Below are 15,725 nucleotides of genomic sequence, written 5' to 3'. Positions count from 1 at the left end.
CGTTGACACTAAGGTGAGATCCTTACATTACGTTGGTTCATCAGCAAAAGGTAACTCAACTTATGTCAACTTATGACAAAAGTGCCTTATATTATTCCCTTATGAAAGGTGACCTAAGGCACTAATACAAGAAGGCAGCATATTAGGGATAGTATCTCAAGATAACACCGGAATATTGTATGCCTTTTCACCTTGAATAAGGGTTATTACATAGTACGGTCTGACAAAATGTTTCAGTGTGCATGCGCCGCATTGGCAACTCAAGGACTCGTAATCCGCCGGGCACCCCACATGTGCAGCGGCCCACAGCCACAAGTGATGTTTTGCTGATGAAATGAATAAATGAAAGTCTATAATAGGGACTCCAATTGATACAAGTACAACTGTACAAGACGTTGAAATTGCCTTAGAAGTGTCATACACTGGAATCATGATATCACCATAGTCACTCTCATGTCAATGCTCGCAAAGAGACGGATATTATGATAAGCCACAAAAAGGAGGAAGGTAAAAATTAAACGTAGTAATGAGGATATATTTCCTAGAAGGACCAGCCGTAGGAGATAACGGAGAGTATATTTGGATGACCTGGTTGGACATAACGCTTAACGATCTGTACAATGAGCCTCAAAGTCTAAGAGAGTGTGAAGGACATTCCCCTTACCGTCAACACTTCTGATGATTGGTTCTCAGAAACTCCAGCATTATTTGGCCCATGTAGGATTTCGGTTCCTCTCAATTCCGCAGCTTGTTCAATCGTTCCAAATCTGCATTGACGTTCTCTCTCAGCACTCGACGAAGTCTCTTCAATGATTCGTGGGAGGCATCGAATGCAACATGAGCTCTGATATCGTCTTTCTCCTCAATCGACTCCATGATTTTCCCGGCGCCAGATGTGATCGCCAGACGCCGTATCGTGTCCGTGGCCCTTTGCACTCTATTCAGGATCGTTTGAACCTCATTGGGCTTCACCAAGGGCCTTTGCCTCCAGCTCATGTTCTCATAACATCTGTCACCTTCTATCCTTTTCTTTTCGGCTTTTTTGCTTCTCCACCCGCTGGACTGAGTGTCAATTATTTTGCCTATCTCGTGAACTTTGAGCTTAGTGCCCTCGACAAAATTCTGAGTTGAGACGGCGAGAAATTCTTTTTGCTTTTCTGGATCGAATGCGTCCCTCATCAACCCGAGGTAGCTGAAGATGACCAAGCCAAGGTCATATACCGTTTTTTCAAACTTGGCTCTGTGACGGCGTTTAATGATTTCCTTTGCTTCGAATATCCGCTTGATGTCTTGGAAAATTTTCGGGACAACATCACAAAAACAGTCGACCTCCCGTATGACAGTTATCTGCATAGATGGAGATAGAAAATGGTTATGATTTGTGGTATAGTGGAAGAGAGAGAAGCATTTCGCTCACTCCGCGTGCGTAATATTCGTTCTTTAGGACAATATATTCTTTGATCTGTAGGGTTTTGTGTCATTGATCACTTTGACTATCCCTGAATCTTTGTTACACTCACCGGAGCAATGAGTTGTGACAGCCTTTGGTCCACCAAGTTGATCTCTCGCATTATAACTACTTCGACATCGCCTGTATACTCTTCCAAGCTTTCGCTATCGTAACTCTTTCTACATGTTGAGATCCAGCTTGTACTTGCTGATTCGTTAGATTTGAGGTACATTTTCAATTTTTGCTCAGTTTTGACGGCCACTGACATTTCCTCCCGCAGTGCTCGTTCCAATATTTCAAGTTCTACACGCAAAATATTACATTAACAAATGAGCTGGTGAGATGGCAGCTTCACAAACCTTTCGATTTTCCATCGAGTTTCCGTGATGCTTCGCAAGCCGCAATGTTCGCAACCACGTTCCCGACCCATCCAATCGGTGCCATCCAAGGCCCGGTTTTGATATCTGAGAGAGAAGGCATTTTGTCCACTCTTACAGCATCCACCAGTTTCAGCCATTGCTTTGTGTTTTCTGATTTACCAAACACCATGAGGATTTTTCGGTTGAGTTTATTGCAAGATTCATCCAGGGAACTAATATGCTACCACATTACGTCTTAAGCAATACACGTTTAAACTAAGAAAGAGACCCATACCTCGGAGATAATTTGATGATGCTCTTCGAGAATTGCGTTTCCATCGTTGATCAAGGTCGACTCGAACGTTTCGAATATGTTATTCGGTATGGGCTCGTTATTATTAGCTTTGATTCGAAGTCTCGTCAATTCAAGTCGATGAGAGTTAAGGAGGCGAAAAAGGTTGATGAACACCCGGAATGTATCTTCAGGTAATAGGCGTGTTTCTTCTTTGATGTTTTCCAGTTCAGGTGAGTTTGCGCTGCCAACCAGTGAATCCTGGGATGGTAAAACAGTTTTAAACACTCACGGGTCGATATCTAGTTTTGTAATTGGGAGTTTCTCCTCGATACCTTGCGACAAAAATCCTACTAGTTTAACGGCAGCTTGATGTACACTGTGCCCGTTTCCAAGATCAGTGAGCAAACGCAATCCTGTAGGTCGACACACGCACTATGTCTCTTCGTTACATGTCGTGCGATGCGTCGCTGGCAGACTTGCCGTGCCGGTGACAGATATATCTGTGGGTGAGTTATTAAGATCTGACGACATAAGGGCAACGGGGAGGAAGATATTTGCTGAATGACTACTAGTTCTCAACAAACTCTTGGGATTTAATACTCTCCGCGATTGCCCAGTAGGAGTCTTAATAAGTTAGAACAATGAACTTGACTTCAAGACACCATCGGGTCTGAATCGAAAAGGAAGCCTGGTGGACCGGTTCGTTTTCCTTGTTTGTTACTCCAGTCACACACACGAGGGTTTGCTGCTGGTCATCAAGGGGCTCTACGTTAATTCGACTTCTAGCTCCCCCCGAGTCATCACCCCATCTTGCGGATATATGAAATAGCGCGTAATATATTCCTTCCGCAGCTGAATCTTATACATGTGTCTTTTGAAGCAGCTCAGATCTCGGGTCCTTATACAGAAGCTAAGAACTTTTGGTCAGAAGTTCGACTCGAAAACGCCTCAAAAAATGTAAGCAAGCTGCAAGACATTTCCTTTGCGAGCAACGAGACTGCATTTCGTTTCCTCAGATTTCTGGATGAGATAGCGTGGAATGTATTCCTTGGCCAGCAGATACCTACTGGCCAAAGGATGGAGAAAGGAGCGGCAAAATCGGAACTTTGAGCTCAACATTGAATTTTTTTGCGTTGTTCATTGCCCTCGGAGTTATATAATTAGACGTGAAGAACGCCAGGCGCCAAAGAGAAGCTCAACACGTTTAGTGCGGTGGTTTTCGGCCCATTTTCAGCCACTGGTTCAGCTGCTATCAAACTTGTGGATGTTGAGAGAAACGCTCTCTGTCTCTACATTCCTGCGATCCTGAATTAACATTCCATGATACGTTGAAGATTAAAATCACAAGGCAGTCCGGCCATGCTAAGACCAAGCCAAAACCTCGTGCCAGTATGTGCCCTAAAATCAAGCGCTCTCAGGCCCCTAAGTAACGGGGCCATATCAGAAACATACTTTCAGTCTTCTGAGTCTTAGTACAGATCTTAAGAACCCTCGTGTAATGCATCAGGCAAACTAAGATGGACCATCGACAATGATTGAGTGAAGGGTCCTGCAACGGATTTGTTGTCGGCGCCCAACTTGCAGGACGGAACGGAAGGGAGCCAGACATACGGTCCATTAGTACTAGGCTCACTACCACTGTTGCGCCGTTCGCAACCAACGACGCTCACTCTGCTTTTCTTTCGCAGAGTACCTTTACCCAACGCTCACAGAATTCGCTCGTTGATGACCTGGCAAGCGCGATACCAGCGGCGTCCCGGTTTCTAGCACCCGTCCTCATATTTGAGGGGTCCACCTTCGCACTATTTCCCGTAAGAATCTCTCCGGCCTGGCAATCCCACCTGGCGCCAAAGAAGTTGAGGAAGGTACATTTCCCACATCTACTGCTGGCTGCGAGGGATTGCCACTGTTCTCATTCTTCTCATTCATGGCGAACTTGGGGCAGTCTGATGTTTCGGGAACTTGTCTTGGCTCTTCACCTCGCCACACCAGTAAAGCGTGACCTTCAAGCTTCGCCAACTAAAGCAACGCGCACCCACGTCCCACAGTCTTGACGATTGGAAAAGGCGGTATGGCATCCCTGATTCTCTTCGCCACATGTCGATGTCGGTAAGCGCTATGCATCAGTAATAGTATAGTCTTATCCAAAAAAGCGATAGCTTGCATGTCGTCACATTGAAGACACAGTCCGCCGGGGTCAACATGAGGCGTACCAGTCCATTTCTGGAGTCTAGCTAGGCGAAATGACAAGGGGCCCGATACATATCTGTTGATTGAGGGAGAGAAAAAAGGACAAATATTGGAACTTTGAGTTCAATATGGAATAATTCGGCGCTTGGAATTCATGAAGAAAGGTGAAGAACAACGGGCATCGGCGAGAAGTTCGAAAAGTTTAGTCTAGTAACAAATCGAAGACAGGTGTTTCAGCAGCTATGAATGGTAGAGTGTTGAGATTCGCAATCAGCTCAGATGCTAGAGACAGCTCGAAAATTATTCCATATTGAACTCAAAGTTCCAATATTTGTCCTTTTTTCTCTCCCTCAATCAACAGATATGTATCGGGCCCCTTGCTGCTGGTCAAGGATGGAGAAAGGAGTGGGAAAACCGGAACTTTGAGCTCAACTTGATTGAACTTTTTGGCGCCGTACCATTGCCCTCAGAGTTCCGCACAGGCTATATTGAAACGTGAAGAACGGCGGGAGCCAATGAGAAGCCCATCACGTTTAGTGCGGTGGTTTTCGGCCCATATTTCAGGCAGTTCAGCGGCTATCAAGGTGGACAGATCTAAGACAAATATTTCAGCACATATGAAGGGTAGGATGCTGTAGGATGTTGAGATTCTCTCCGAGTCTATGTCAATTTGAAATGAAATTCCATTACAGAATTCCTCATTGGAAATCGTCATCACGGGGCATTCCTGTTCCGTTAGAACCATGCCAAAACCTCGATGCAAGTATCCAGAAGCTATGATCGGTGAGCGCTTGAGCAGAAAGGCCACATCGGAAACATGCTTGGAGAGCCAACTTGAAGGAGTGGTCAAGACAGGGTCAGGAAGGGGGTCCGAAGAAATGAGTAGGGTTGGGGGAAAAACCTCCGACCGGGTTTTTCCCCGGTAACCTACAGTCGAGGACTCTCAAACTCGACTAGTTTTGTATCTCGTAGTTGGCTCGACGAAATCGCACGTAATTTTTATAGGAGCTTCAGATGAATAAAAGGAGCCGTTTGGCATATTTTCGTAATTTTCCCACGGCTTTTTGTTGGATTTAAAACGTGTTTATATAAATCCAATGACGAGACGATAGGAAATCTAAGTAGGGGTTTACTTTACTATATGATTACACCTCTTGACACTATTTCCTTGCAAAGTATGTACAAAATACAACGAATACGTTGTGCAAAATATCTGGTATGTATTCTAGTTATAATTTACAAGTCAGGTCGATAGCATGCAATAGCGCGTTGTATTATAAATAATACCACATGACCTCCCATCCATGATCATTGATCATTTCCCTCGCTTCCCATTTCCCGCCCCCACTACTTAGTCCCGCCCCTGTTTCCTGCCCCTGTTTCCTTTCTCTGTTTCCTTTCTCCATTAGATTTGCCTTGTTTTTTTCTCCTTTGGATTAACGCTCCCGGCCCTTAGTCCCGCTTCCAACTCCTGTCTCAATTTTCTTTCTCCATCTGATATGGCCCCTACTTTGCTCCCCTTCCCGCCCTTGCTCCGCCGATGCTGTAGGCCTAAGGACCCCCACCAAAACCTGCCTGATCCGGTGCCAAACGGTCATCCAATGCACGACTGTGCACCTTGAACCGGCAGCCCTGCTCTACAATTATCGAGCAAGACTTCCGAGCAAGGCTTTTCCGTTATGGATCAGAGTTAGAGTTCACCAAGGGTAAACCGGGGGTACGACAACAATACCCTCACCCTTCCGTGACATATACCCTTTCGAGGGCAAGGGTATGTCGGGGGTGTCGGGGGTTACCCAACCCGCGGGTTTGCATTCAAGGGTCACCACTTAGATAGTAAAATGAAACTGAAATCAGATATTCAATAAACAACATTCATGGATTATTTTCGTATTCTATCCCAATCAGCCTCCATCTCCACCTCATCATCTCCCTCAATATCAGGTAAACCAGATACAGGCAAGGTGCTGACACAATCAGCAGTGGTTTGGGCATCACTTGAGTTCATTGTTTCTTCTCATTTGATTTCCGGGGCCAAGAGCATGCATGTGCTCTCATTCGTAAGTATTGATACATCAAGACTCACCCTGACAAAGACACTGGCATGTGGATCATTCGCCCTTGTTTTCGTGGTGCTCACCATGACTTCCGTATCATTTCTCTGTCATTAATCTATTGAGCTGCTCACCTTCTCCCACATTTTGGAGAGGGCTTTACGGTCCCTTGGGGATCATCATCCGCAATGTCTCTTGATATTTTTGTGGCATTTTATGTAAATGTTGTGAGTGCTTCAACACTCAGTAGAAGACTCGGACGTATGTATGTTGTTCAACCAACTTACCATTTCCTTTTCCGTCTATATTTTCCCTTATTCTATTTTTATCATTCTCTCTACATTCCCGTTCTCTTTCGACCGTTCCCGCTCTACGTTCTCTATAACTATACATTTACTGTACAGTATTATCTCGGCACAGGTGGCTGACATACTTATAGCTAAAACCTTATATTTCACTCCTCAGTGATCAACACACGACGTTATCACTGAGGTGAGCTACTTTACTTTCTTTCTGATCTATTTGTACTTACTCGTGTATAGTCATACTTTACTTTAGGTAAATACAGTGACGGACAAAACCGTTGCAATGTTTTTAACACCTTCAAAGATACTATTATAGCATGTGACAAACTAACCGTGACATCACATAATTAACATCATTCGAAAGCCATGCTTCTTGGCTTTAATTCAATAGTAATACCATTATGTAATTCTAAATATTTGTCGAAATACTGGCAATTTACTAACAAAGATGCATTGCAACAGTTTTGTCCCTCTCATTCACCAAGTACAAATCTCTATGTTTAGTACTTAGTATAGCCTCCCTTTGCCTTGATTACAGCTTCTACCCTTCTAGGCATACTCTCTATCAAATTCTGACACACCTCAGGCTTTATATCATTCCACTCCTTATCCACTCTTGTCCAAAGTTCTCCAATTCCCCTAGGTGCTTCTTCATACTCTTCAAGCTTGATTTTGAGGTGGTCCCAGAGATGTCCAATTGGATTGAGATCTGGAGACTGTGCTGGCTATGGCAGCAAATCAATGTTGTTCTCTTTGAACCAGTTTTGGGCCTTTTTAGACTTGTGCTTGGGGTCATTGTCCTGCTGAAATATGAAATCCTCCCTTTCTTTCCCATAATACTCTACACTATCCTCCAGATGTCCTCCAAAATGCTAACATATAGATCAGCATCCATTTTACCTTTAATTTGGCATGCATAGCCACATCCCTCCCAAAACATACAACCCCACATCATCAAAGAACCTCCTCCAAACTTCAAAGTCCCAGACACCAGTCTATCACTCAAGCCTTCTCCATCCCTTTTCCACACCCATTTTCTTCCATCTGACCCCAAACGATTAATCTTTGTTTCATCAGACCATACTATCCTTTTCCAGTCTTCTATAGTCCAGTTTTGACGAGCTAAAGCCCAGTCCAAGCGATCCTTGCGGTGTTTGGCCTTGAGCAAAGGATGTTTAACCTTTACTACAGCCTTCATACCAGCGCGGGAAAGAGTTCTATGTATGGTCTTTGTAGAAGTTGAGTGGGGCAAGCTGTTGGCAAGTAGTCTCTTGACTTGAGAAGCGTTGTCAGCCTTTTGAGAGGTGATTAAGCGAACAGCGTAGCGGGTATCAGAAGATGTAAGCAGTCTAGGACGACCACCTGAGGATATAGCAAGGTTGGGACGGTGCTTGGATCTAATTCTGGATATAGTGGAATGATGTATGCTGGTAGAAGTAGAAATTTCATGAGCTGATGCTCCTGAATCAAGCAAATAAAGGATATGAGAGCGCTGACTTGGAGTGGGGGGCTTCATTGTAAAGAATCATGCCAAAGATGCTCTGTATATATACTCAAAGTGTGGCTGTGCTGACTTTTTATCTTTGTTGAATGTGGCTGTGCTGATTTTTCAAGTCAGTCAACGGAGTCAGGTGACTTTATACTTGGTGAATGAGAGGGACAAAACTGTTGCAATGCATCTTTGTTAGTAAATTGCCAGTATTTCGACGAATATTTGAAATTACATAATGGTATTACTATTGAATTAAAGCCAAGAAGCATAGCTTTCGAATGATGTTAATTATGTGATGTCACGGTCAGTTTGTCACATGCTATAATAGTATCTTTGAAGGTGTTAAAAACATTGCAACGGTTTTGTCCGTCACTGTATATTAGTGATCAACACACGACGTTATCACTGAGTCATACTTTACTTTAGTAAATAAGTACATTGACCACCATGCATTCGAGATTGCACAATGAATCAATTTTCGCGGATACGAGCCGAAAGTCTCTCAAATTATTGTCTCCCTTAAGTTCCAATCAGTATCACCACTTAATAACGTTAGCTGTCATAGTTACTCCTTATTTTATTTGCTATACTTAGCTACAATAAGGATAACTTATGCCTCTGTGGCATGTCTTAGGGCGACAAGGAAGAACATTGTGGTTTCAATAAGGACACGTTCCTTAGACATTTATAAAACAAGTTGATACTCAGTGATAATGAAACGTGTTGATCACTATCTAGATACCTAAAACAAGTTGATACTAATCTATAGTAAGTATACGAAGATATTGTAAAATATGAACAAGAACATACCTCAGTGATAACGAAACGTGTTGATCACTGAGGAACATGATAAAGTTTCGTAGGGTATATGTACCTCGGCAGCTCGGCAGCAGAGAAACTGTACAGTAAGAGAAATATATTTTATAAAAGTGGGAACGGATAGAAACGGAATTGTCGGACAAAACGATTCAATAAGAAACACGGAAAGTGTAGAAAAGGAATGTTGAGTAAAAATAGAAAGAATGGCCGTAAAAGGAAAATAACCAAGAAAGGAAATAAGCCATCAGGCTTGGTGTCGAAGTACACCCAATAATTTACTTAATGTGCCTTACACTCCTTATATGCCTTATGGCATAGTAAATAAGGTAAGACTAAGGCAGTTCATCCTAAGTCTTATTGGATGACTTTCCGTAGAGTTTAGAAACACAGAAATTTTTTCTAGATCGTGTTAAGGGTCCTCGCCGGGCATGCCGACAACCAAATTGGGCTAATGCATTAGTGGATCTCTAAAGCTACGTCGTTCCAGACTGAAATCTAGAAGAGGCCTCCCACCCCCCCTTCCAGATTTTTGAGCCCAGAATATTACTTCATTCACGTCATCCCAGAGATGGGATCTCTACAATTTCGTAAGATTTGAATTTGAGGCCTGTGAGCTACTAAACAAACTCGTGACAAACTTGTGACTCTGCTGACAAGTTCATGGTTCCTGTGTTTGTGAAGTATTGCGATAGCAGTCTAACTTCGTCTCTGGATACTAAGCGAAAGGAGAGGGATATACTTGTCAACTATGAACAACACAGTGAGGGGATTCGCAGTGAAGGAGGATAAGTAAAGCCTTCAATGACGACCTGACATATGTTCCCAAACCTCCATATACTTTGTACTATAGTATCTACTGATTGGAGCAGACTGTTGGTTCAAGCGCTTTTTTCTTCCATCACTCTCTCGTTCTGCAGCAGTATATTTGTACTGTCTGTAGGGCCCACCAAGGGTAGGTTCAACCCTAGGGTATCATTGAGGGTAGGACCAGGGGTGAGGGTAAGGGTAGGCTATTGGCTACCCTTGCCTCTACCCCCTCTCTTTTGAAGGGTTACCCTGTCAAATTTAAGGGTAGGTAGCTGTGCCAGAGCTCTAGGAAATCATTTACTTTCAACATTGGTTTAGTGTGAATTAGTGTGAATTAGGCAAAAACTGATGTATAACCTATATTATCTGATGGTGTAAGTGTACCCTTTCATCACATGACCTGATTTAAGGGTAACCCTCTACCCTTGGTGAAGGGTAGGGTAATCTGGGGTAAGGGTAAGGGTAGCCTGTGATCTCCCCTAGGGTTACCCCTGGTGGGCCCTAACTGTCTGTACTCGCTCCTGTGACGGTCTCACTGCCCGGTCCTGGAGCCCTGTTCAGAGTTTTCTCATATAAACTCACTTAGAGTCACTTTCAGTCCTCTTTTTCAAGCATAAATATATGGTGAAACATCAGATCCTTTATTGATCAAGCGCGTCTCCGTGGACCTTGAAGTGGTCACGATGATGGTATCTAATCAATTTCGTAGCGGGCACTGACTATATTTTTACAAACACGTTTATTGGTATAGATTATTCCAAATCTCTACGGTTGAATACCTCCATTACTAAAGCAACGGAGTTCGAAAAAAATAAGGTTTAGAAAATAATCTATGTTTCTAAATCCTACGGAAAGTCATCCATTAAGTAGCATTACATTTTCCTGATGCCTCCCAAATAACCCCGGGGTATGGCCAACCCCTGCTGAACTCTAATCATGCATTTATTATATTCTTGTTATTTTTATTCCGACTCACACCGCAAAGTTGACGTTTTCAGCTCAGCTGAAAACGTCAACTTCGCGGTGTGACTGCCTACGGTTCGATTTATCGTTACTAAGCCAGCGGGGTTTGAATGAAAACAAGGTTTAGAAAATATTCTGGATTTTAAAATGCTATGGGAAATCATCCACTGACAGCAACAAACACTGATATAAACGACAGCTACACGGCTCTATTGTTACATGCGAAGCGTGCACCCCAAAAGGACTCGTAATCTGCCGGGCACAGCCGCGGCCCACAACCACAAGTTCTTATTTCAAACCGCTACTCCCGTCCTCGCGACGACCACTCTGGGTTATCCACCTGAACATTCCCTACTCCACCCTCATAAACAGCATCAAGCGTCAGTTGCAAATCAGGTTGGTTTGTAACGCTCGGTAACATTGCCCACAAAGCGACGGCCACCGTGCTGAACAATACATGAGCACAAACTCTGGCTCTTATGAATGACACTCACTTGGATCCTCGGTAGTTAAGAATCCCTTCATGTACAGGGAACTTGGCCTGCGGCCTACAAAAATGAGCCATCAATGCCAACGTCAAATATAAGAAACGACTATCGTGCAACGTACCCCAAATTTGCAACACGTTTACCCATCATCCACCCATTAACAAACATATACACACGATAAGGTTGCCCTAAAGATTCTTCGAAATTGAAAGAAAACATTGCATCAATGTTTTCAGGGATATTCAAGTCGAAGGTGGTGGTAAAGAACCCAACGCCAGCTTTCTGATCAGGAAGACCTCGCGCCAAGTCGCGTTCCACCCAGTCGGAGGTGTCGAATCCTGGAAAATGCCAGCCCTGACGTTCACCAAAGAGTCCTCCTTCGTTCAGAACACCTGAATATAAATGAATCAGAAAGATGGAGAAAAGTAATAATAGCAAGGTATGTACCTCGTGTCTTGTCAGGGAAACTGGTAAACAAAAAGGACGTTAAGCCAATGTTACAGATTACAAAGATAGGAAACTCACTCGCGATATCCTCCAACTTTTCCTTGGACTTTCCAGTCGCCGAATGTTCCTCCTTCAAGTGAGAAGCCTCTGATACCACGAGGACTCTTTTCGGCTTAATCACAAACAATTTTTCAATTCCCAAGCATCTCGGGGAAGTGTGTATAATATCTCACTATTATCCTCGTCCAGTCCCATGTTATCCTGCATGTATGTGTGAGCAAAACACCCAATGCATCCAAAACCAATACGCACCTGAACCACGGTCACAACATTGTCTCCTCTTTGCAACGCTCCAGCGGGTATGGCGAATTTCTCGTCTGTCTCTTCTATTGAATTCCGGTTATTCGTCGAACTTTACGTGTGTCAGTCAAAAGACGAATTTGCAAAAAGGGACCCTTCAACATACTTTCCGAAGGACGTATCCAAGAAAACATCATTAAGCCAAACGCTGGCTGCGAAGGCTTGAAGATTCTCCCATCAGGATTTCAGTATCAACTAATTGCGGTTAGAGACGCACCTCTACCACCGTTAATTGACAAGTTCAAACTCTTCTCTTGCCCAGTTGACTCGAAATGCCCTCTCCACAAGACAATGTTTTCACAGCTATTCGTAACCAGATCAACTTCAGTATACGCCACGAATACTGAAAAACCGACTCACAATCCATAATCACAACCATACAAGATCCTTCCATCTCCATAAAGCGGTTTCTTCGGAATATTCGTCGTTGTCTTATTCGCCAAAGTCCACCTATCATCACTGAAATCCGCATCATTGACCTCTGGTAAACTATCTCTAAACTTCCATCCCGTCAATTTGGGTACACGGATCCCAGTAAAGTCGTTATGCAATTCAAGTTGTGCAATAATTGCACCTTCAGTTGCAGATGGTGGAGGAGCAACTCCATCTGCAGTAACGCTATCGCCATTCCAAGTTATTTGTCTGATGGACTTGGGACCGATAACTGTCAATCGAACACCTTCTTTGAGATCACCGGTCAACGATAACACTCGGCCTCTCGATTCGAGAGTGGCAGTTCGAACGAGATGGGGTCCACCGACAAGGACAGTTTGATTCGTACCGAAACCCCAATAATTACGGAATGGGTCATCAACATCTCCAGGTATAACAGGTGCCCAAAACGTTGCTGCTGTTTCCGAGTCTGCATAAAGGACAAGTTGGGTGTCGGAATCATATAATGTCGCAAGTCCCTCCAAGCCGGCAAGGATAGAGAAGGTTGTGAAATCCCTCCCATGGGATTGCATGACTTTCGGTGAAGAAGGTTGGGTTAGACGACTTGGCCTTCCAGTGAGTCGGATAGAGGCTTCATGTTCCTGGGAAACATTCCCATGAAGGAAGAGAACGTCACGTCTATCGATTGTACCGGCGAAGAAGACGGAAGCAGTAGAGTAAAGGGCTTGTGATGATTCGCCAAATGTATAATCGGTCACAATGACTTTTGACTCCCGACCACCGAGCGTGATCGCGTCTACAACGGTAGGGATTCGTAAGGATCCAGCACTTGTTGTGACATTCAATTGGAAAGTTGTGGTCGCGCTGAGAATATTCAGATTAATGAATTCAGTTCAAGTGGTATGATAACTCACGTGGAAGTAGAATCATTCTGCCTGGCAATAAAAAATTGAGCTCCCGTATCCGGATTCCGCAACAAGGTAATGAATGCATTCGGGTTTGATGAAACAGAGAGTCCAGTTGAAGCATCTGCCACCCAATCTGTTTTATAAAAGTCTTTCGTGCTTCGGAGGAAGATACCCTGTCGTTTGAGTTCATCGAACTTAGTACCTAATTCTCGAGCCTCCGTGATCTGTCATGACGAATGTTAAAGCGATTCTTTGAGCGTGCACTTGAATGGACTCACGGAAGCTCCATAGTCGTAAGAAGTATATACACCCGGGAACGGGATACCACCCCAGGACGTTCCACTTTATCGAAAATGAACATACTAAAACGTCATCAAATCAAAAATGCCTACCCGTAAAGCATATAATAATTGAGTAGCTTGAAATTGCTCGCCCACAACTGGAGGTTGAACACAGACTGGAAATTGGGACCTGTTAGTTCACGACAAGGACCGTAACCTGAAGGATTTATCAGTAATAATGATCAAGGAAAGAGGCTACACTGCATCCTTACCGGGCGCTGTTGGTCCCCAGGCATCAAATGATCCTCCTTGGAACTCTAGACGCGACTGAGTATAAGTCATTCCATTTGAGATTCTTAACGGACCTGGAGAGTAGAAAGGTTGCGAAGGGTTGACGTCAGCATGGTATTGGTGGTAGTTTGTGACGACCCCTCTCCATCTAGTCGGGTTCGAACAGTCAAAGCCCTGTGGATACGAATCGAGCCTATTCCTGTTTCAGAATGTATTTCCGCAAACATAATCGCATCGCACCCATAGAGATCCACGGCACCCTGCAACGCCATTAAACAATTATTTAGTAGAAGAAGCACATATACCCACCGTCCCATTGATAAAGTTTCTACCCATACCAGGGTCATTGTAAGTCAGGGGAACCACAATATCAGAGTTATGATATGCGTCTTCCAGGTCAACAAAATATTCCGCATGTGAGATAGGATTCTGCGAATATTCATTGTCAATTTGAACAGCTAAACTTTAGTTAATATCATGGAAACGAGTGCTTGAATGCCTGACTTGCCAATTACTGGACCGCCATTCGATATTTGGTTCGCTTCAGTGGCCTCAATGATTCCTTGGATGTAAGGCTGCCAAGCAGCTTTCCAGTCCGAATCGTTCGTGCGAAGGGTTCCGGCGACTTCTGTTGTAGCCCAGTGAGCAATTCCTCCCGCAGTCGTTTCGGCATTGATGTACTGTATTAGACATAAGAGTAGGCAACGACCTATTGATTGAGACTTACCGGTCCTATATATATATCCATCAGATTGGACAAATCAAAGAGGGGTATCCAGTCGACACTCACCTGGACGCAAGACTACCCAAATGCCGGCCGCCTTGGCGGCGTCATATAGGGGTTGCAATGCACGGAAACTATCAAAATCGACCACGCCAGGCGCTGGATTGACGAGCCCCATATGAATGTAGACGCTGACACCATTTAAACCGGCTGCCTTGATTTTTTGGATAATATCGGGCCATAGGGAGGGCACTGGAAGTCGGAAGGTGTGAAATTCACCCGAGCTATGTCGAACTTTAGCTGAAAGCGCGTTGACCGTGTTGAGACGATAACTTACTAGAGGAATACTCTCTGCCCTTTCAAAATCAAACTGTAGTTGTCAAATCTCACATCGTCCGTCCTGGCCTCAGCAGCCCGTGAGAGCGACGGGGCCCTTGCAGAGACCATTGACGACACCGAGATCGACATCAAGACCAACAACACCGTCGCAAGACACGACCCGGTCCATAGCCAAATCGAAGTCCCTTTCATCCAAGAATGTCTTCTACGCGTAAATGCTGGGTGCAGTTGCTCGTATTGCCAATCCCAAGAGGGCTGCTTCTCGACCCATTTCAATGGCTGGGCTTTTGTAGGTGGAAACGACGAGAACGTTTTGGGTTTCGTGGACGACACGGTTGTCCCATGACTGGTGCTCTCCATTGGCGGAGGCACTAAGAAGCAAACTCTGCCCAACAAGAAGACCGCTCTAACCACATCCGGCTCGAGCGCGGCCCGCCAGCGACGTTGTCTCCCATGTAACTATTCGCCTTAATTGCGTCAATATCATTCAACTTCGAAGTCTTTGTGAACCGGTTTGAAGAATTCAGAGGGCTCGGCGTGGGCGACGACGCCGGTGACTTGGTGGCGCGGTATCCAGGCGTGGGAATTAGGCTAATTACAAGACAACCCCAGTTTATGCGTGAATTCTTTGCACATTTATCAGCTACTCTAGTGCTTCGTCGTACACGCGCATAGCATATAACCTATATTTTTGTAAGTCTTTTCTCATGCGACTGCTGAGTTCCTTCCGGTGACAAAATCAATCATTCGCCCGTATATC

General features: G+C 44.4%; 2 protein-coding genes across 2 annotated transcripts; both read right to left on the bottom strand.

The window, feature by feature from the left end:
* Positions 1 to 735: 735 nt before the first annotated feature.
* AGABI2DRAFT_119761 (hypothetical protein) lies at positions 736 to 2,635 on the bottom strand (the record flags this gene model as incomplete). The annotated part of the gene is made up of 7 exons (XM_006462865.1): positions 736 to 1,347; positions 1,418 to 1,462; positions 1,521 to 1,753; positions 1,810 to 2,050; positions 2,105 to 2,345; positions 2,394 to 2,480; positions 2,538 to 2,635. The coding sequence occupies 7 exons, from the start codon at positions 2,633 to 2,635 to the stop codon at positions 736 to 738; spliced, it is 1,557 nt and encodes a 518-aa protein (XP_006462928.1).
* An 8,400-nt stretch (positions 2,636 to 11,035) lies between these two features.
* Positions 11,036 to 15,073, bottom strand: AGABI2DRAFT_152299 (hypothetical protein; the record flags this gene model as incomplete). Its single annotated transcript, XM_006462864.1, has 21 exons — positions 11,036 to 11,180; positions 11,229 to 11,282; positions 11,344 to 11,614; positions 11,670 to 11,689; positions 11,748 to 11,841; positions 11,903 to 11,930; positions 11,982 to 12,081; positions 12,136 to 12,190; positions 12,247 to 12,332; positions 12,390 to 13,286; positions 13,337 to 13,554; positions 13,609 to 13,672; positions 13,723 to 13,828; positions 13,884 to 13,928; positions 13,977 to 14,095; positions 14,143 to 14,162; positions 14,212 to 14,360; positions 14,411 to 14,582; positions 14,630 to 14,634; positions 14,693 to 14,910; positions 14,964 to 15,073. 21 exons carry the CDS (start codon positions 15,071 to 15,073, stop codon positions 11,036 to 11,038), a joined length of 2,976 nt encoding a protein of 991 aa, XP_006462927.1.
* Positions 15,074 to 15,725: the final 652 nt, after the last annotated feature.

Source organism: Agaricus bisporus (assembly GCF_000300575.1).
Source record: "Agaricus bisporus var. bisporus H97 unplaced genomic scaffold AGABI2scaffold_7, whole genome shotgun sequence".
In the NCBI taxonomy this organism is placed as follows: Eukaryota; Fungi; Basidiomycota; class Agaricomycetes; order Agaricales; family Agaricaceae; genus Agaricus; species Agaricus bisporus.
This window is presented reverse-complemented; position numbering and strand designations above follow the sequence as displayed.